The 20,513-nt window shown below is 43.2% G+C and overlaps 1 protein-coding gene across 4 annotated transcripts in view; it reads left to right on the top strand.

Moving 5' to 3' along the window:
- Positions 1–8,146: 8,146 nt before the first annotated feature.
- Positions 8,147–20,513, top strand: part of CRY1 (cryptochrome circadian regulator 1) — a 40,451-nt gene continuing 28,084 nt past the window's right edge. For 3 of the 4 annotated variants that reach the window (XM_086611119.1, XM_086611121.1, XM_086611120.1), the window contains exon 1: positions 8,147–8,304. In XM_086611119.1, coding sequence (XP_086467245.1) covers positions 8,147–8,304 — 158 coding nt within the window. The remainder of the gene's footprint in view (positions 8,305–20,513) is intronic. The other variant, XM_086611122.1, reaches the window with a different exon arrangement.

Raw genomic sequence — 20,513 nt, 5'->3', positions numbered from 1 at the left:
AGGTATCACCAGTAACACGTGGTGCCACCTGCTCTGCAACGGCCAAAGGAGCCGCAGCACTCAAACACCAAAAGAGATCATCAAGTGTGTCTTTAACTTCTACATGGTGGTTTTGTAACAACCTTTTGGAAGTACAGGGTGTGAAAGGGACAATCGCTAGTCTGTGAAATACTCGCGCTAATTGCTGCTGCTGGTAATGTGTTAAAACTGCTCAAATTGAAAATGAGGAAAAAAATACAATTTGTGCATCTGACGATTCTATTTATACGGTTGCTTTCACCTCTCCCAAAGTACAGCATGCTTCTGAAAGTACCTACATGAGCATCAAGTTAAATTATTTTTGGGTGTTTTTTTTAGGAGAAAAAAGACTGTTACAATCATGCATAATCTCTTGCCTAACAGACCAAGAAGTCTACTGAAGGAACAGCTATTCAAGACCTCTAGAATCTTCTTTATATCCCCTATTTTAAGAAAATACGTGGTTTGTTTAGAGAAGTGAAGTGACAAAGCCTCTATCTAGTTGCCAGGTAATGTTAAATATTTTCCAGGGGTAAAATACTTGATCTCAAGAAAGTGTACCTTTGCTTTTAAGTTGATGTGTTTCAGCTTCTAGCAGCTGGACTTTTGTTTTGTTACTACATCATAAACTAATAGAATAAGACATAAAAATAGTTCCCTATATGTAAGCTTACATTATTAACAGAAGCTGGTTTTTGGTAACTTGGGTTTTTTTTAGTATTATTTCAAATCTCTGAGGCAAAATCTGATTGCCTAATGAAGCTGCTTGTGCCATAACCCCAAGGCTAATGATTTTATTTTCATAAACTTTGAGACGTGCTGTCCAGCAAGCTCCACTACAGAACAGGCAATTTTTCCAAACAGCCCCGAAAGCACTGTAAGCGTAGGTAAGTCACAGACTTTTCGTGTGATGACCTTTCCACGTCCTGCAAAAGTGACTGTTTCACAGGGACTGCAAACTAAAGCCTTTTCTCCACAGGGAGTGACACAACCACCTGGGTCTGAGTCCTGTGGGTAGTTCTACTGAATTCAGTGGGTCCACTCACAGTTAAGTAAATCTCTGAAGGATCAGCGCTTTCTTCATTAAGGCTTCAGCTCAGCTGGAACCTGCCAGCAAAATAAAGTATTGTTAAAATTGTTTGGAGTGTCAGATGATACTTCCAAAGTACAAACTGGAAAAATAACTAACCATGATTTTTACTTCTATGTGTAATCCTGCTGTTACACAAAATTGCCTTGTGAGCAATGCAGTCACTTAAAATACAGTCATTTCATCTATTGTAGAGCTTTTAAAAAATTCTGATATAGTAAATTGTGCTTTCCAAGAGCTGACATGGAAATGATTGTTATGTTCACTTAAAAGCAGCTTTATGTTGTCTGAAAATGTTGGCATCAGAGTATTTTTTTTCTTGTGAGGATCACCCATGCAGAAACACAGAATACTATAAAAGAAAGGAAAACTCTATTTGCTAAACTGCATTTGACTGGGGTGCTCAGGAGCCCTCGTAAAGCACTAAGCAAAGTCTAACATGCAAAATAAGATGAATGGATTTTAATGCCACGGTGTTCTATAGAAACTGAGAAGATGATTACGAGTTATAATTTGGTGTGTTTCAGAGTCCATAGATGACAGTAGCACATTTCCAGGGTATGTAACCTATTCCAAGAGTTTAGAGGTCTCTTAAAGCTCATGCTGGACTACTATTCTAATATGCAGAACCTCACTGCAACTTTTTACATACTCTCATTGCTATGGGGATTGTAAATCAATTGAGAGATTAAGAAAAAAACCCAGCCAGCTTAGACGAGATGTTTGTTCTCACTGCCAGCAGCACCCTCTTATCGCCAGGTGTTGTAACAGCAATAGGAGAACTAATGTCTACCTGGAAGTTATCTGTGATCCTGCTAGTCAGCACACTTGCAGTGATCTACTGAGTAAAGGGGTGTTATAAGTTTCATTATTTAATGAGACTCCTATGTATACCTTCTATAGCAGACGAACACTAGGATCAACTGGCAGATTCATCTCTCATTTCATTCAGAAATTTTGACACATTTCTGAATGTGTATGAGACTCAAATCTCACTTTTTGAAAAATTAGCAAACCAACCTCTTGCTCATGTTGTATTTTTCACAAAATCTTTCACTTAAGAGAGCAACTACCTCTGACTACCTCTGTAGGCTGGTCACTGCAATTCTTATTACAGCAACCTATAGCCAGGTCTTAGTAGGCTGTAGAGAATTAAATGAAACTACTAAATGCCTAGACTGAACTTTGAATTAACCAGGAAGAATAGGTATCTACCTAGAAGAGAGCAGCACTGATAGGATTTTAATAGCTTGTAAAGAATCTGGAGCAGTAATGTATAGCAGTTTTGTAGATTAATGCATCATAGAGTAAGCATTTACACTTCTGCACTTACAGACAAAAAATGAATCCCTGCTTTGCATCACTAGTGGAAATGAGGTAAACAAGGATTACAGAAAGAGTCCAGACCAACATACAGCTTTCTAGAAAAAACTATGTAGGATCCTAGGATAATCCAGGTTGGAAGGGATCTTGAGAGTTCAAAACAGGGTCTGCTATGAGATAAGACCAGGCTGCTCTGTCCAGTCAGGTCTTGAAAACCTTCATGGATGGAGCCCACCCAGGCTCTCTGGGCTGCCTGTTCTACTGCTTGACAGTCCTTGTGGGGAAAAAGCTTTTCCAACTATCTAGGAAAGAAAAGACATTAAAAAAAAAAAAAAAAAAAAAAGCTTAAGGAAGGACTATTTAAGCCAAAGGTCATCGAGTGGTGGCTTTAGTACAGAGAAAACTGGGAAGCCAGCAAGCAGTCACAGCCCGGCTGCCTAAGCCCAGCCACCTGGATGATCCCTATCTGCACACCCCCTTTCTCCCTCTCTGGAATCCGCTTCGGGGTGGAGGGGCAGGAGGAGGATGGTTTCCTGCAGCCAGCATGGGAGCCAAGGGCAGGAGGCCTGGCAGGGTGATTCAAAGGAATTGACTCACAGACGGACTGTAAGCCCAAGCACCTCTGTTTTCGCTAGTGGGGAGAGCATAGCGTCCGCACACTTCAAAATGCACCTCCCCCGAGGTAAAATTTCAGTCAGTTTATACAGTAATTTTATCAAACATTCCATACATTGTGGTTAATCTTCAAAAAGCAAGCAGTTAGGTTACAGAACTTTAGTGCTCTATGTTGTCTAGTGTAGCTAACTTATGGTTTCCTAGACAGCCATAAAAATATAGGGTATAGGTGCATAAAACCAGCTGTCTCAGCACATACCACACCCCTGCAGAGGACTGGGCCCTGTTTGCAGCTGGCCAAGTTGAAGCATTTTGTTAAAAACAAGAACTTTTGTTTTGCTAACTCATCCTTATGCTAAAGGCAGCCTAGTTATGTCAAGTAAGCCATACTAAGCTCAGTAATTCCTTAATCCAAGGGCTCTCCCCACCGGCCAGGCCCTCGCTACCTCAGCTGGCTGCTGCCGTCACTGACAGCCTCACCGGGCAGGCGCGTCACTCGGGGCCTACAGACGGGACTCGCGCCCAAGGGCTTCCTTCCCAGCCCCGCTCCATTTAAAAACCACGCGGCTTCTCCATGCGCCTCTCGCCCCGTTTATCTTCAGGCCGTCATTGCTACGACACGGCCGCATCTGTCGTCAGAGCACGGGAGGCCAAACGTAACGTCAGCCGCCGCGCCGGGGTTTCCCGTAACAGCCGGTACTCGGCCGGGCCGCCGCCCCACACCCCCAGCCCCAACCCCCGGGGCCCCGCGGCTGCTGTGGGACGGTCGGAGCCGGCTGGGACCGGACCGGACCAGACCAGCACGCCCGCGCCGCGTCTGACCTGCCTCGCCACCGCGCTGGGCTCTACCACCGGCTCGGGGCGGGGGAGGGCGGAGATGGGGGAGGATGTACCATGTGGCGGCCGCGGGGGGGGGGAGGGGGCAGTGAAGTGCGGTTATTGAGTCCGAGTAAGGACGGACTTCGCCATCCTTCGGGTGTGAATCGAGTGTGACGTAGTTCATGTGCTGGTGCTGCACTTTAGGAACAGTTAAAGGTGGTTTGATTTAAACAGCTTTAAAAACAGCTTTGAAAACTGATCATTTTGAAGTATTGTGATGGCAAAGAAATTAACATTTTAAAATTAGGCTACTTGAGCGCCTGTGTTCTGATGGGAAGCTGATGATCCTGTCGATGCGGTGACAGAAATGGTGTTTCTTGTGTTTCTCTAGAACTGAAGTTGAAATAATAGTGCTAGTGAGGCCCTGCACCGGACGCAGCACAACAGTTACCGCACATGCCACCCAGGAACCAAAGCCCAGGGCTCCTGGTACCAAACATGGGAACGTCTGCAAAGATGCTTCTACTCTTTTTGAAAGCAGTACCTGGAAAAAACCTCTTCAGGATCAAATTTGGATGAGAGGCAACACTGAGGTGATGATGGGAGGCTTGGCTCACACCACTATATTTTCTTCCATATGATTGCTGCACTTATTACCGAATAAGAGAAGAAAATTAACACACGTAGTCATTGGATTTATAGTGTTTTGCTGGTGGTGTTTCAGAAATTAAATGAGCCTTGATGGTGAGAATCATCTTCCTCGGCCTTATTTTTTTCAGCTGTATCTACCTTGTTTCTCTTCTAAACTTAGAGTAACGTATCAGCAGAGACACATAAATGATTTCTAGACTACAAAAGGTTTTTCTAGGCATGTTAGGATTTTTTAAGCTACCTCTGGGTCTGCGTAATCACATGCTTCAGAGAGTGAGAGTCAGAACTGTTCTCTCTGGGAACACTTCTTTTGTCTGCTACATTTTCAATAGTCTCTATTAGATCTGTGAAAAAGATCTAATGAAGAGAACTGCTATAGAAAGAAACTGTGCTCTGTGAACCCAGTTCAGGCTTGGTCTCCTACATAACTGCTGTTTCTAGAACAGTTATCAGTGTTTGTGAATATAAAGGACATAGAATGATGTGAAAAACATGTATTTAAAAAACGCTTCTAATTTGTAATACACAATGTATTGTATACTTGCTTCTTTTTGATTGATTTTCACCATTTCATGCCTTCATGTTATCTTTATTTCTTTTTAACTCCTTCCCACTCTCTTTATTTTTGTGATCACGATCTGGGCTAAATTAACTAAATTAGCAATAATATTATTTTAAAAAGTTATCCACAAGAGAACACAGTAGTGAGGTTTACTTGTATGAACTCTTTGATTAACTGTGATTCTATTTTCTTTTTCTACTAATTTGGAGAGATTCTTCCCTTGAGCTTTGACATTTTAATTAACATATTCTCCACTTTCCTTCCACTGCTAAATCAAGAACAAACTGTCTAGCATGGAAGGTATGCCTAGAGCCAAATGGCATTTTGACATAATGATACGGTTGTTATTTAGTCTGTAGAAACAAATGGCTTATGGACTGATGGTTCTCATGGTTGCAATTTGGTTATGAAACCGTAAGGTCTAGTGAGGGAGGGCTGCGTCCACCTCAATATTTCCAAGAAGGCGGATCAGTGGATGCTGGACTTTATTCAGGGCCATGTTCAGTGTTGCGGCCTTGTAAGGAGCTAGCAGAGAACATAAGGAGTATGAAAAAGCAGTTTAAAAGTTCAAAATAAAAACTATATTGCGAGGTGACTTTCCTTGAAAATAAGGAATCTGTCTTCTTCGATGTGCTCAGAAATTACAGAGTTAAAAGCAGTTAGATGGAAAGTGGTCATTAACTACTGAGATTTCTTCTTCTATTTTATTTCTTTGAAAATTGTTCACCAAATATTTGGCATTTCTTAAGAATAAAAACAAAAAGAAACCAAGCAAGGAAGAATGTAATTTGTATTCATTGAGAAAACAATGCTCAACTTTACAATGACCCAGCTACTTCAGGTTTGAGTTGCAAGGGTATATGACAGGATCCTGTATGTTCTTCTTGGACCAGAATGTTGAGCTATGGAATATGATGTTCCACATATGACAAAGTAGTAACTGCAAAACTGGTAATAATTTACGCCATTTTTTAAAGTTAGTGCTGAAGAACAGCTCGGCCTCCACGCTTTTTAGAAAGTTTGTATAAAACCAAATAGAAGGAGATTCTAATCATGGCTGAGGCCTTTGCTGCTAGTATGCCTTGATCATTAATGACATTTATTAAGTCATTCAAAGAGAGGAAAGAAAAGCTTGAAGAGAAATACGTGACGCATGTTTCTTTTTGTTCACTTCACTTCTACGTTCCGTGGATTTAAGCAGAAAAAAAAATATTTTAGTAGGAAAAGCAACTACAATTCTTAAAGTACTGTCCTGCTTTGGAATTCTGGAGGTCTACAGAGGTCAGTACTCCTCTGCCTTTCACTTGAGAGACATTATTTCTAATGAGACCCCTCTTGCTGTTGCTACCCACTTGTCTATGAACACTCTGGAAGTTGCAGATTTGAGTTGTAATCCACAGGTGGAGGCTTATTTTCAGATATGCATCTAGAGCTGCCCTGTTAGGACTTGAAATTGCTCTACTGAGTCCTATCAGTGTGATGCCTCATTCAGTGGTTAGCCATGTTAGTGGCTGACTCGGGAGAAGGTATAGGGAAACCTGCTGCGTCGGCAGCACGCAGACGTTGGTTTGAGCTCTGTAATTAAAAGAGAAGACGTTAGATATACACCATTTACTAATAATGACTTTACTAACAGTGCTAGAGAGACCATTTTAACTCATTCTGCCGCTCAGTACTCGCTTGATAACACGTTTTCTTTCAGCAGCTCCCGCGGCAGGAGGCTGCACGGCCGAGCCAGCTCTGCCTCCTGCTCAGCGGTTCTGCCCCAGCGTTTTTTACACCACGTCGGGGCTGCAGCGGCCAATGACGAAAACACGGTCCGTTTTGTAAGGAACGGCACTCATCTTAAAACTACCACGGGGACGGAGACGCCTTCCCTCATGGGGCAGGCGCCCGGGACGGGTGCGCAGAGTTAAATGCCCGACGACTAGAACGGGGGCAGGGCGGTCGCCGTCCCCCTGCCCGCCCGGCCCGGGCGGGCCCCGGCGGCGGCCGCGCACACACGGGCACCAGGCTGGGGCTGGGCTCCCTACGCACAGGCTTACATAAGCGCCCCGCCTCTCTCTGCCCCGCGGGATGGGGTGCGGTGGGATCGGCCGAGCCGGGCAGCCTCCGGAACGGCGACCTCGCCACAGCGGTGCCGCCCGCCCCATCGCGGCCGCTGCCGGGGAGGGGGTGGGGGGGCGGGGGGGGCGAGGAGCGCCCCACCACCGCGCATGCGCGGGCCCCACCGCGGGCGCGCACGGGGCGCTGATACATAACAGGTCGGCGGGCGCGCGCCAGCCGCCGCACGCTCCCCGCGCGTGCGCGGAGGCGCCTCCCGACGGGAATCGGCGCCTCCAAGAGCCTCCTCGGAGCCCCGTGCTCATCCGGGTCCCGTCGCATGGAGCCGGGAGGAGGGCTGCGTCTCCGCCCCCCGGCGCCCCGCCCCGCCGCTGCCCGCCGCCTCGCACCGCCCCGGCGGGTGGGATTCTTGCCGAGATCGCGGGCTCCCCCGGCCGCGGGCCGCCCTGCCGCGGGAGCGGGACCGGTCGCGCCCTGCGCCGCGGCGCCCCGCGCCGCCCCCCCCCCCTCCGCCGGTAGTAAACACACTTCAGAAACGTGAGGGCCGGGGGTCACGTGGGGCAGGGCCCGGCCAATCGGGGGCGGGGGGCGGGGCGGGGCGGCCGGCGGAGCGCCGGCCCCCGGCGCAGAGTCACAGGGCGAGCGGCGAGGCGGCGGTCGCCGGCTGGCACGAGGAGCGCACAGACGGGACGGCCGCTTCCCACGGGCAGAGGGGGGCTCCGCCGCCCCGGAGCGACCGCCGGATCGCTTCGTCTTCGCTCTCCCCGGCGCGGGGGCTCCGCGGGGTGATGCGTCCCCGCCGGGCGGCCGCCCCCGCCGTCTCCGCCGGGTCCTAGAGCCGCCCGAAGAGAGGCCCCGCGGACCCCGCGCCGCTCGGGCCCCGTCTCCGCGCGGGGCGGCGGCGGCCGTTGCTCGCCCGGGCGCCGAGCCGCGGCGCCGCGCCATGAGCGGCCCCGCGGGCGACGACGGTTCCCGCTGAGCGCCCGCGCCCCCGGCCCGGCGGCATGGGGGTGAACGCCGTGCACTGGTTCCGCAAGGGGCTGCGGCTCCACGACAACCCGGCGCTGCGGGAGTGCATCCAGGGCGCCGACACGGTCCGCTGCGTCTACATCCTGGACCCCTGGTTCGCCGGCTCCTCCAACGTGGGCATCAACAGGTGGCGGTGAGTGCGGGGCGGCGGGGGCGGCCGCCCGGCGGGGGCCCTAATCCCCGCGTTATGTATGCGGTCACGCTGCCTTCCCCGCCATCCCCTCCCCTCGCCGCCCGATTGGGCCGCCGCCAGCGCCGGCTTCCCTCGCTCGCTCGCCCGCCCGCCCTCCCCGTGGCTCCGGCGGCGTGTTACATATCCAGCCCTTGCGCCGGCCCGGGCCCTGGCTGCCGCGGCGTGGGAAGAAGCGGGGAAACCTCTGGCAGAGCGCTGGCCCGGGCGGGGCGGGGGGGGCCCGTGGTTTCCCGCGGAAAGGAGGGTTCTTGTTCTCGCTCCCGAGGGCGGCGGTGGTTCCGTGCTGGAGCTCAGAGCGGGGCTGCTGCCGGGCAGCGGCGCTGGGAGCTGGGCTGCAAGCCCCGGGAGGAGCAGCCCGGAGGGTTTGTTTCACCCCAGCATCTCTGGGCAGCAGCCGGATACCCCGCGCCGGCACAGCTTTTTCCATGCTGGAAGGAACTTTGCAGCTGCTTGATTAGTTCAAAAATAAATTCTCAGAGTAGCGTTCCTGCAGGGAAGGGTATGTAGTGTCCCTTTCTGGAGCGCGCAGATCTGTTCCCACACCTTCAAGCCAGGTGTGGTCCTACCTAGTACAGAAATGAACTTTACTGTGGAGTTGTGACTGACACTTCCCTGTTAAATGTGTGCCGTAATGAGGCAGAGGGTAAGTGTGCACAGATGTCCCATTAACTTGTGAGCTTAGTTAAAGCATCACTAGGGATCTGAAAGTTGTTACCCTTTTGAAAGGGTTGATCGTGCAGTAGAGTTCTTGTGTCATCTGTCCATCCAATGTCAGGAACTTGAAACATGGGCGAGCTTAGCCCGCCCAGACTGCAATGCTGAGAAGAGTTTCCTAATTACGGAACAAGCATAATGAACCTTGGCTTAACACCACATTGTAGAAGAATGACAAAGTCGAGGTACTTTGAGTTTTGGTTCAATTTACCTCTCTTCAAGGATTATTTCTTTCGGATGTAATAATTTCTATCATTTAATCCTTTGCCAGCAAGTTAACTTACCTTTAGAGGCTTTTTCAAATTTTGAGAAGTTTTTCTTATGGTCCTATTTCTGGTTTTCAGAAAATAGAAATACTGAAAATGCTTTGTGTGAACTTAAACTTGATGGTTATTCCATTTTCGCTGATAAAAAAAAGTTTGTACCACTTTAGAATAGTAATTGTTAGATATTTCCCTTATCTGAGGTTCATGATGTGCATTTCTTCTATAGAGGCTTTTTAATTTTTGTCTGTTTTGAAGGGGATAGGGTTTTTTTGAATAACAAATACCTGACTTTATAAAGAAAGCTCAGAGGTCTTAGTTTTATGGATGAAGCGTGAACAACCACTTAAGTTTTAAAAGAATGCGGACAATTGGCACAAGTCTAAGTGTTAAGGAAATCACATGTCTTAAGAATACTTCATAAATTTCTAATGTGTTTTGGAACTGAAATGCTAAACTGTTTTTTGCAATATTCTCTGAGCTAGTGAATGGTAGGCAAATGTGAACTTTGATTCTAGCAAAAGGAAGTTCAAGTCTTCAGTGCTACTGTCCTGGTTCTTCAATGACTATTTAATATGATCTTTAGCTAATACAGTCCCTGAGTACATTTGTGTGTGTGATACATTTGTTAGTTGGTTTACTTTAACAGTGTTCTCCTGTCTTAGAAGACAATTAGTCCCCGCACTGCAAACCATCTTTTTTTCAGTTGCTGGTTAGAGAGGCTGAGGTTTTGGTGGTGTGGGTTTGTTTGTTTATTTATTTAATGAAGAGGAGCATTTTTTTTTTAGTCCTTTGTTTTTGTGCCCTTCTTTCCCTGCCTGCCCCCCCCCCACTCCCGAAGATCTCCCAGAAGAAGGGTAAATTACAACTCCCCTATCCAAAGCGCTTCAAACAATCTCCTGGGATTCACATACCCTCAAGGCACATGCTGCACATGGATTTGAGTAGGAAATCTCACTGCCTTCATAGCCCAGTTTTGTGAGATCTTCAGATTTTTTTCAAGTTCAAAAGTACAGTAACTTTATAGAAAAACTGGCTGCTACAGCTGTATGTTTATTAGAGTGATCCCAATAAATTTTTGTTTAAATGAACATTTACTAGTTTGGAATGAATCCATTTTAGATTCCAGTGGTTTTAATGAGCTATTTGTAACCAGTGGTAACACACGCATTCACAGTATGCATACACAAGACCTTTAATGCAGTTTTTTAGTTTGCCAGCCTCATTCAACACTTGTAATTAATAATCAAGCATTTTATTTCCTTGGTCTCTTGACCGTAAGCAAGATCCTTACGTGCCTGTGGAAGTAGGGTGTTGAAGTAGTAAAAAATACGTCTTTGACTTCTTTGAGCTTAGGAGCAGAAGCCCTTCAGTCTTTGAAACGTGGGTCAAATTTAATCTTCTAGTGTGAATTTACGGTGACCCTTTCTTAGTTTGAGTTGATTGACAGCAAGAGTTTATGTTCTGATGAGTTTATGGTCCTAATGCCCTGGGCAAAACTCTTGTCTGAGTTCAAAGTATGACTAACACAATGGATATGAGGAAAAATCGTGCAAGAATATGAGAAAGCTGGAGGTTTAGTTTCTTGTTAGAGGTAATATTGTCCCTCTGCAGAGTCACCAGTTATAGCTCGTTTTAAAAAATATGTTTTAAATCTGGCGAATAGCAATCTTTAATACCTAGGAGCTTTCTGAATAACTTTTCTCTTTAAACAGTCATGTAACACTCATGAACTAGTATTTTTGTGTAATTGCACTATTGAGCAAGTCCAATTACTAAGCAGTCACATGGTCTTACTGACCTCCTTTCTCCTGGCATTCAGCCTACCTGTTCTAAAATCATGAATACTATGTAACAAATGCCAGGGTCTTCCTCAACTCACTTGTTTTTTTTCTGGTTCTGTTCCTTTTCTTCTTATTGTTCCTTCTTTAAAGCTGTCAAATAAATCAAGATGTCCTTCCATTGAGACATGCTTTTTCTGTATAACAAGTTTTCCAGTGTGGTTCACAGATCAAGGCTTGCAAGAGAGGGGTTATTTGACACAGTAAAAGGCGGTGGAGAAGTGGTGGAGGGAGGTGCTAAATGGAAAATTGCTCTAACACACTCTTAAAGTTTTGTCAATTGCCCTTAAACTTTTGGCACCAGAATTAGCTGCATCTAGTTGTGTCAACAGAGTAGACAAAGAATGTAACTTACATACTCCAACAAGTAACCATTACCTACTTATGAAAAAATGCATTTGTATGTGCTGACAGACTTTTCCATATTAAGGAGAATGGGATCTCATGTTTAGCAATATCACTTAGGGGGAGGTTTTATTTAGTCCTGATTTTAGTACAAAGCAGCAATTGATCACAATACCTAAAAAGAAATGCAAACATTCCGTTAGTTGCTGCATAAGAATTTACTTTGGCTAATAATTTACTTTTTTAGTTTGTCTTTTTGAATGTGTATGTATGTTTTTGATATGCTAGTTAAGACTCACTTGCAGCAATTGATTTAAAAAGATGGATAGTTTAATCTTGCCAATGCTTATGTTTCTTTTTTTAATCATTCCTGAAGAGAACAACTTTAACTTTTAAAGGAAGAGTAATAAAATTTGTTTTGTATATCTAGTAGACTTTGTGAGACTATTGATGTGTTCAACATCCTGCAAAGTTAGCTGCTCTTGTTATGGTAGATAGTCCTTTTCTTCCTGGAGGAAGAAAATATGTGATTTTTTAAAAAGTTTTTTTAACACTCATATATTTCAAAGCATATTGAAAATTAAAAACCTGAGCAAAGCATAAATATTTCATTTTGAGGACAATCCCTGCAATTCATAGAAGTGGGAGCTTATTTTAAAAAAATAATACTGGATTGTCCTTCTGTAGCATCTGTTAAATTTTGCTATTCTCTGCATCTGGATTTGAAAATATTCTTGCAGTTTCAGGTTATGTAGGAAAGGATTTGTCCTATAGAGACCTGTTTGTTGGATGTGGGATTAGTGAAGAAAGTTTGTCAATAGAATTATTCTTATGAGTGATTTCAGTATTAAATTCTATCATGTCTGTAATTCAGGCAGGCAAAATTTGTGTACTATACTTTGTTAATTTTGGTGACATGGTTGGTATGTGAAAAGCAGCGTGCCAAAATAATTATGACTTCCTTGCTTAAAAGGTCCCTTTAAATTTGTAGTGCTTAGGATGAAAATCCATTTGATTTATGAAATATTTAACATCAGCCCAATCATCTAAAATATAGATAGAGACAAGACTCTTGGTTTTTCATATACAAAGCTAGATGTACATGATGTTTGGGAGTAACATGAGTTTTGTATGTATTCTGTAGATACTTTGGGGTTTCTTTTACAGGGCAGGTAGCCGGTGCTGAACTCCACTGCTATAGCCGGGGTGTAACAGGTCCGCAATGGAACTTCGGTATTCCTGTGTTATGTTCTAGACATACCCGTCATGCCTTTTAATGAGTGGCTTCAACTCTAGCTCTGTGCGCAACTTGGAGCGCTTTTGTCCAACCAGCCTACTAAATTGAGGGTAATTAGTCTGTAAATTTCAAAATCTGTTACTGAAGAGCAGTAAGTTGTTTTCAGAAGCTGCAGGTTTGGATGGGAGTTCTGTGATGCCAGCGGTTGGGTCGGAGAAACCCTCCAGTGCCACCTGCCTAGGTTGCCCACTTGTCCTCTTTCATAGAAAGCCCTGTCTACCCCAAAAGTGCCCACACTTCAGCGACTCCCTCTATAGTTCATGGTGTTATATGATCTAGTCCTGTGATTTACAAAGTACGTCACTGAACCACACTGACGTATGTCCTCATGGCTTTAATCCTGCAGTGTTGATGAAAGGGGTGGTTCCACCCTTTCGTGATAGCACACAGCCCTGTGGTGAGCCACTTTAGCTCATCAATCTGTCCAAAAGAGATTAGTTACCAGTGTTGGTAGGATTAGCTCTGTAGTGGATGGTGCCAGCAAAAAGGTTGCAGTGGTAGCAGTAAAGAGGCGAGAGTGGGAAGGGCGAGTACCATTTGTTTCAGTGGCAGTATGGATTTGCTCCAGGTTAAAATGGCCGTATAGCTGTGGCCTGCATTGCCCATGTGTGTAGTAACCACCGGGTGTTTTTGGGAAGGTGATTATTGGTTTCTTCTGTGGCTTGCCATTTGTTGACACCCTTTGAAGTGATATTGTGGAAAGTAAGTATCGGCTGCCTTGCTGTGTTAGGGGAAAGGCCCGATTTATTTCTCTGTCAGAATGTGAGAAATAACTCTGCCAGCTGAGAAGTTACACTATGCTTGTTTGCTTATTCTGGTGAGCGATCTTGTGTCGGCAGATTCTGTACTGTAACTATTGTTAAATTGGGCAAAAAGTCTGCACTGGTTGGTCTGGAGAGAGCAGGTGGTACTGCAAATCCAACTTTATACGAAGTGTTGAAGAAATTGTTTCTTCCAAGTAGCAGTTATAGGACAGAAAAATTCTGGTGAGCATTTATACAGTTTGCTTTTTGACTTCAAGATTGATCTTGAAGGAGTCTAATTTCTCAGGTTAAGAAATTTTGAGGTTTTAGAGGCCTGGTTTTACATCACTAATCTCCAGGTCTGAGGATATCAAGAGAAGACCTGAGTAGAGTGTTCTTGATATGTAAGTGTAGTGCGTGGACTTTGTGACTGAGTATCAAGGGACAAATGCAGTCTGGGAACAACTCCGTAGGGTTATTTCAGTCTTCCTTCTCTTGGGACCAGAAGTCTATTTTTGATTGATTTTTACCTAAGTATCAATAGATCACATTCTTATTTGAGCAGGGGAAGGTAATCTGTCTGCAACTTGTGGTGTTTCCTTCCCTGGTCATAAAAGGAGAGGGTGATAAACCCCAACGAATGCCATCTGTGGTGAATGCAAAAGCAGCTTTTTTTAAGCAATCAAGAATGTAGATTTTGGTTTTTTAACTGATCAGTATATGGCAGTGTCAATGAATTCTGCATCAGTTCTTCAAGGCAAATTATTTTATGTGTTGTTATCCTCTTTTGGCTATTTCCTTGTAATAAAATCCTCCAGGTGGTGAAAATATCTTTTTTCCTACAAATGGCAGATACTCTTGAAACACATTTCATTTTGCAAATATCACAGAAAAAGCTGTGTGTCATTGTACCACCTGAACTTTTTTGATTTCTGATGGTTTATCTACCTTTATTTTCAACAAAAGTTGTTCCCTTCCATACCCTCTCAGTGTCTGGCAGGTTTTCAGGTTAGTTATATAACCCACGATAGGAGGAAGGTCAAGCTGCCAGCAAAGTCGGCTGTTTTTTCAGTGTAAAAGTTACATGAAAGTCTGTCATGTATTAATTTGTATATTGAAAGAAACTCTTTGCTTTAGAGAATTTTGTGATTTTCCCATAGTGACCTAAAAAGGCAAAAGGCAACTTGAGCATGAGTTGGTTGTGTAAGTAGTGTGGGAGTATGTGGCTTTGTGTTTTATAGGCTTAGTAATTCGCATATCACATTTTAGCAGGTTTAACAGCTGTGCCTTTGCTTACCTCTAGGAAAGGATTGGATTTGATTACTGGGGTAGGAACTTTGTGATATTTTGGTGTACTACATTTTACTTAAATTTTCAGAACTCCAACTTAAATATGGAGCAAGGTTACTTTGTGTGCTTCTATATACTTCTGGCTTTCAAGTTCTTTGCAATCTAGGTCAACAGGTGAACTATAATTGCAATGTTCTTTTAGCCTTGAAGCCTCCATATATTTTTCAGGTCACCATTAAGCATTTGCTTTCCCTGCTTTGGACTTTTGTGTGTGTAAATGTTTCTTTATGAAGGAATAAAAGTTTAGTGGAAGTGAAGGATAGACTGGAAAGGGCTGAGGGAAAGAGGTCAATATTGCAATGTTCTGTTTCAAGTGTGTAAAGGGAGATGGCTGTGGCAAAAGTCCATGTGTATAGCTATACTTTTGGAACAGTTACGAATCTGAGAGCATACCAATTACTAATGGAGAGATAATGAAAATTAACATATGAGCTTTGTTAACATTAGTTTAGACAGTAGCTGAGCTGCGGTGAACATTGCTTCCTAAAATACTCGCTTTTTTTTCTTGAATTTGGTACTGTTTTTTTTTTAAATTGCATTAGCATTTGAAAGGTCTGGAAGTCTGTATTGATAAACTTGGGTAGGAAATAAGAATTCAATAATACCCAGGGTTTCAGAAGTAAATTCGGGTGTCAAACTGTTGCTCGTAATCTCTTCGAGAATTGCTAATGCAACAAGTTCCTTGCAATAGGATGGGATCTGCCTAGATTATCAGAGGTGGAAGGGGTTTCTTCCAGTTGAACAGTGGTCAGGATGTGTTCCCCAAGTCTGATTTCCGTGGTGACAGATGTGATGTCATGTACACCTGAGCTTTTGTGTTACGCATTGCTTCCTCCTGCAGCTAATCTAGAGAAGTTTGCTGCTTTTGAAACTTACTTTATCTTATAGGAAAGTATTTTCTTTCCTGTTCAGTCACATGCATTGCTTTTTTAACATCTGTTAGTATGTTTGTGACTCTTTGCACAGCTGTTGAAAGAAAAGACTGCAAAATTCTTGCACTGTAAGTTTGATTCTTTTCAGAACACAAACTTCTATCCTTTCAAAATGAAAACCAGAAATGTGAAAAAAAATCTGTTCAAGCTCAAAATTGGGAAGTTGTGAAGTATGCATACCTGTTATTTTTGGTTCTTCAGTGATGGACATGAAATACCTACAGCACAGGCTACTTAGGAACAACTGTAAGGAAAACTTGGATTTTTCTGCCTGTTACCTATTCAAAGTGTGGAATACTTGACCTAGGAAATGCTTTACTTTCTATAGTAAAGGAGCCTGTGGAGTTCAGCACTTGCAGGTTTTTAATTTTTTTGTTAATGCCAGTATTTTACTTACCTTGTAGGTAAAGGGTAAACTGCATTGCGATTTAGAGAAGAGGGCAAAATAATGATTGAAAGAACAGAAATAGGAGGGCAACTTTCATCAGAAGGATGAGTAAATAAATAGGTAACTCCTTCATGTAAGTTGCTTCATGCCTTCTGTAGTTCATAAAACATGATCATGGTGTGCATGGTTACAATTTTGCTATGCACCAGAGAACACCGTGGCAAGCGTTATCTCAGTTTCGCAATCTGTGCAGTTGTGAAGTACTGGAGAAGTGTACAGAGAGTTGTGATACTCTATTTTATAGACCAACTGGCATTAAAAATAGTTAATGATTTGATTTCAGATACATTGGATTAATTGAAGAGTGGAGTAAAACTTTTATTTCCTATGTTCTCTTGTGAGTTTCCTCTGAGTTGAAATTTTCTGCCTGTAAATTCTATGGCATCAAGTGATTTTTTTTATTTTAAATTTTATTTTAAATTTCTTTCTCCTATTCTTCATATTTTCTCGTGAGACCCCACCTAGAATACTGTGTTCAGCTCTTGAGTCCCCGGCATAAGAAGGACATGGAGCTACTGGAACGAGTCCAGAGGAGGGCCACAAAGATGATTCGAGGGCTGGAGCACCTCTGCTATGAAGACAGGCTGAGAGGGTTGGGGCTGTTCAGCCTGGAGAAGAGAAGGCTCCGGGGTGATCTTATAGCAGCCTTCCAGTGCTTAAAGGGGCCTACAGGAAAGCTGGAGAGGGACTTTTTACAAGGGTGTGTAGTGATAGGGCAAGGGGCAATGGATTTAAACTGAAGGAGGGGAGATTTAGATTAGATATAAGGAAGAAATTTTTTACATTGAGGGTGGTGAGGCAGTGGAACAGGTTGCCCAGAGAAGTTGTGGATATCCCATCCCTGGAAGTGTTCAAGGCCAGGTTGGATGAGGCTTTGGGCAACTTGGTGTAGCGGAGGGTTTCCCTGCCCATGTCAGGGGGGTTGGAACTAGATGATCTTTAAGGTCCTTTCCAACCCTAACCATTCTATATTTATTCTTAAGAATGTGAAATATAGAATCAAACTCATTTTTTCTAGGAGTCTTAAAGTAGAAAAAGAGAACAATACAGCTTTTAGAAGAGATTGCCTACTATTGTTTTCCTTATTCCTCTCTCATGGGAGAGGCATGACTCTGCATCTGTAAAACTGAGATACGCATTTAAAATAAAATATTTTAGATGAATTTTTGCCATCCAGGTTTCAGAGGGGTCTTTGACTGGGGAAGAGGTTGCATTTTAGTTTTATTTCTTGTTTTCATAAGTCTTGCTAGTAGTGAACTGAAGAAGTTGAAACTGTCCAAGTCTTAATGAGGGTAATCAAGCAAAGGATGTCATCTGAATTATTTGTTTTATTTGGGTTGCCTAGGGATAACTCCTGTGACTTCTCATATTTACTTTTCCTTAGATGGCAGGTTTAATAAGATCTAGTTTACTGTGCTTTATGTGTGTTTCTTTTTAGACAACATAGCTGTTTACTGCTGTTATGCTGTATGTCCCAAATCCTGTAAATGCTGCTTTAAATTACTTTTTATGAGTGACTTCTTCATTCTCTTTTCTCCAGCATACTCTTTAATTGGTATGACCTTGAAACATCTGCTAATGTGTAGTTTCGTCAGTTTATGACAAAGGGAAAAAGTTCTAAATTGCAGTGATATAGTTCAGTTTTCATTGTGGTGTGTTTTTCCTTTTATTTCAAGGCTTTTGTAATCTGCAGAGACCTGTATGAAGATTAGTATTGATCACATAGCCCTGGTGTTCTGCAGAGAGCAAAGTTTTTTCATTTGATAGAAGTTTCCTTTTGGTAAGCTAGTTGCCAATAAATATACTGGTAAGAAGTACTCTATTTCAGAGCTAGTGTGTTTTTCTTCCAAACCATGAAGAAAATCACATTTTTGTGGGGATAATGTAGATCTTCCTCTTTTTTCATTTTACACTTTAGCTTTCTACTTTTTTCAAATGAAACTCCTCCAACCTCTCTTTTTCAGTGCCAACTCTGAAACATTGTGTTAGTTTGCCAAAGAAAAGTTCTTCAATGCTGCATTTACTGAAAGTTTTAATCCAGTTCTTTACTTCTTCCATATGAGACAGTACAACAGAGCTTGGATTTTTGGCACTGGAGGTCATGCTTTCAAGCTGAAAAGTGTTGCTAGTGATCAGATGTTGCTCTTGCAGCAGCAGCTTTTCTGAGGTTTTTTTTTCCTTAAGTCTACGATTTTTTTCACAAGTCTGTTTTCTTTTTTGTTCTACTAGTCCATCTTTCTTCCAGAATCCTACCTTTACAGCTGCTGCTGTACAGCTTGTCAAGTGCAATGTAAAGTAAAAATAATTTTTAGTTTGTTGGGGTTTGTTGTTGTTGTTCCCACCCCACACACCCCCTCCCATTCTGTTTGAAGAGTGTGAGATTTACAGGAGTAATTATCTCATTATGTGTGATTTGTTTCCCAGTAAAAGTGTGTGGGAAATTTCAAAAACTTTTAACAGTACTACATTGTCATCGATTCCAGTATTTTTCCTGCTGAACTTAGACTTTTTAAAAAGGCTTAATGTAAAGTAAGCTTTGGAGAGCTTTGCTGCCTGTGCTTTGTTTTTCCACTTTTGTAGTATGAGCTATATCTGTCAGAATCTTTCCGTTAACCAAAGTTTTAATTGAGATCTATTATATGGTAATGCATAGCTTGCCTTTCATTGGAATGAGTTGTCTTTCATTTGGAAGTGTTAGTCTCTTGTGCTTGCCTCTTAAATTTTAGCTTGAATGAAAGCTTTTGAACTTGGGTTTTGCAGCAATTGATCAAAAAAATACCGGTGCACATGTTGGTGTGATTGACGTTTGAAGCCTTGTAGGCTTGTTTCTACAGAGATAATATTTTTCTTCATGAGGCTAAGGTGTAGTTCAATGAAAAGTTGCACTAGTAATCTTTTTTCCTATGTCATAAGGTTAATCGTCACTAACAACAACAGTAAACAGGATATTAAGTAATTGTCAACGTTACTTCCTGGGTTTGTGTGGTACCTTTGTATTTCTCTGCTCTGCTGTCCATGCAGGGTTAAATAGGGTTTAAAAAGCTGTAACCTGTCATTCACGAGGGTTTTTGTTTTGTGCAGATTTAATGTTATTTAGACCCATAATAAAGGATTCTGTCCGTTAGCTTGTGCTTGGATGTAGTGCTGAAGCAGCCTGTTTCTGCTGACGCTCGCTGCCAGCTGTTGACTCTGGCAGGGGACACGTTGTTCACAAGCTGCTGTTCACTTTCACACCTTCCCCTTCTGTTATTTTTATTATTTTTTTTAATCAGCCTCTCCAGTTTTGAACATTGGCTTGGTACTTTTTGAACTCTGAGCACATACTAGGTTTCATTTAACCTTTAGCAGCCAACACTTCTAAATATGACAGAGGAGCGGAACCCACCCACTGCTTGTACCTGCTCAAAGCCTTTCTCTGTCCTGGTTAGGAAGAAAGTTCAGCCCCAGTACGGAAGTCCTCTCGGAGTGGCTCTGAAGGGAAGGAGAAATTGGGCTCCTACTATGACGGTTACGTATAACTGGAAAAGTAGGTCATTGTGGCAGGGAGTAGTCCAAACAGCCGCCTGGTTGCTGCAGCAACGACCTACTTTAGGAAACTATTTTTGTTGATTCATATTGAAACATTCTTCTTACAAATGGTATAAGGAAATGATCGGGTTATGAGACATGTAGTAATGAAAGCTGCAGACTTTGTAGACTTCCCTCCCTCCCCTCTCTTTTTTCCTCTGCCTTTGGTCTTGCCCCTTGATGTTGGATGTATGGGGATTAAAGCAAATAGGGTTTGTTTTTCTTCAGTTTCACCTCTAGTGAGGAACATCTCTACTTGCTTGAAGGTTCTGCATAGCAATAATACTTTTCAATGGTGATTAAGTTTCCAGAGTTCAGAGCCTACAAATGCTCCCGTCATTTTCGTCTATAGATATAACTTTGGAGTTTAAAAAAAAAAAAATCATCTTTCTTGGGAGTATCCCTTTTCTGAAATGCTAACATTTCATCCTGATGTTCACCTGCTCTTATTTTAACCACTTCGCGTCCAACAAAGTTTATCTATCTTCAGGAATGTGGGCTTGGCATCCCCCCGCTTTTTTTTTTCCCCTTTAATTTGCATTGTTTCTGTCTGCATCTCCTGTGTTGTTATTCATTTTGATCCTGGCACAAGCAAACTGGAAAAAAATAAAGTGATCCTGGATAGGATGATGTCTTCCAGTTGTCTTTG

This window comes from Tauraco erythrolophus, chromosome 4, assembly GCF_009769465.1.
Source record: "Tauraco erythrolophus isolate bTauEry1 chromosome 4, bTauEry1.pri, whole genome shotgun sequence".
In the NCBI taxonomy this organism is placed as follows: domain Eukaryota; kingdom Metazoa; phylum Chordata; class Aves; order Musophagiformes; family Musophagidae; genus Tauraco; species Tauraco erythrolophus.
This window is presented reverse-complemented; position numbering and strand designations above follow the sequence as displayed.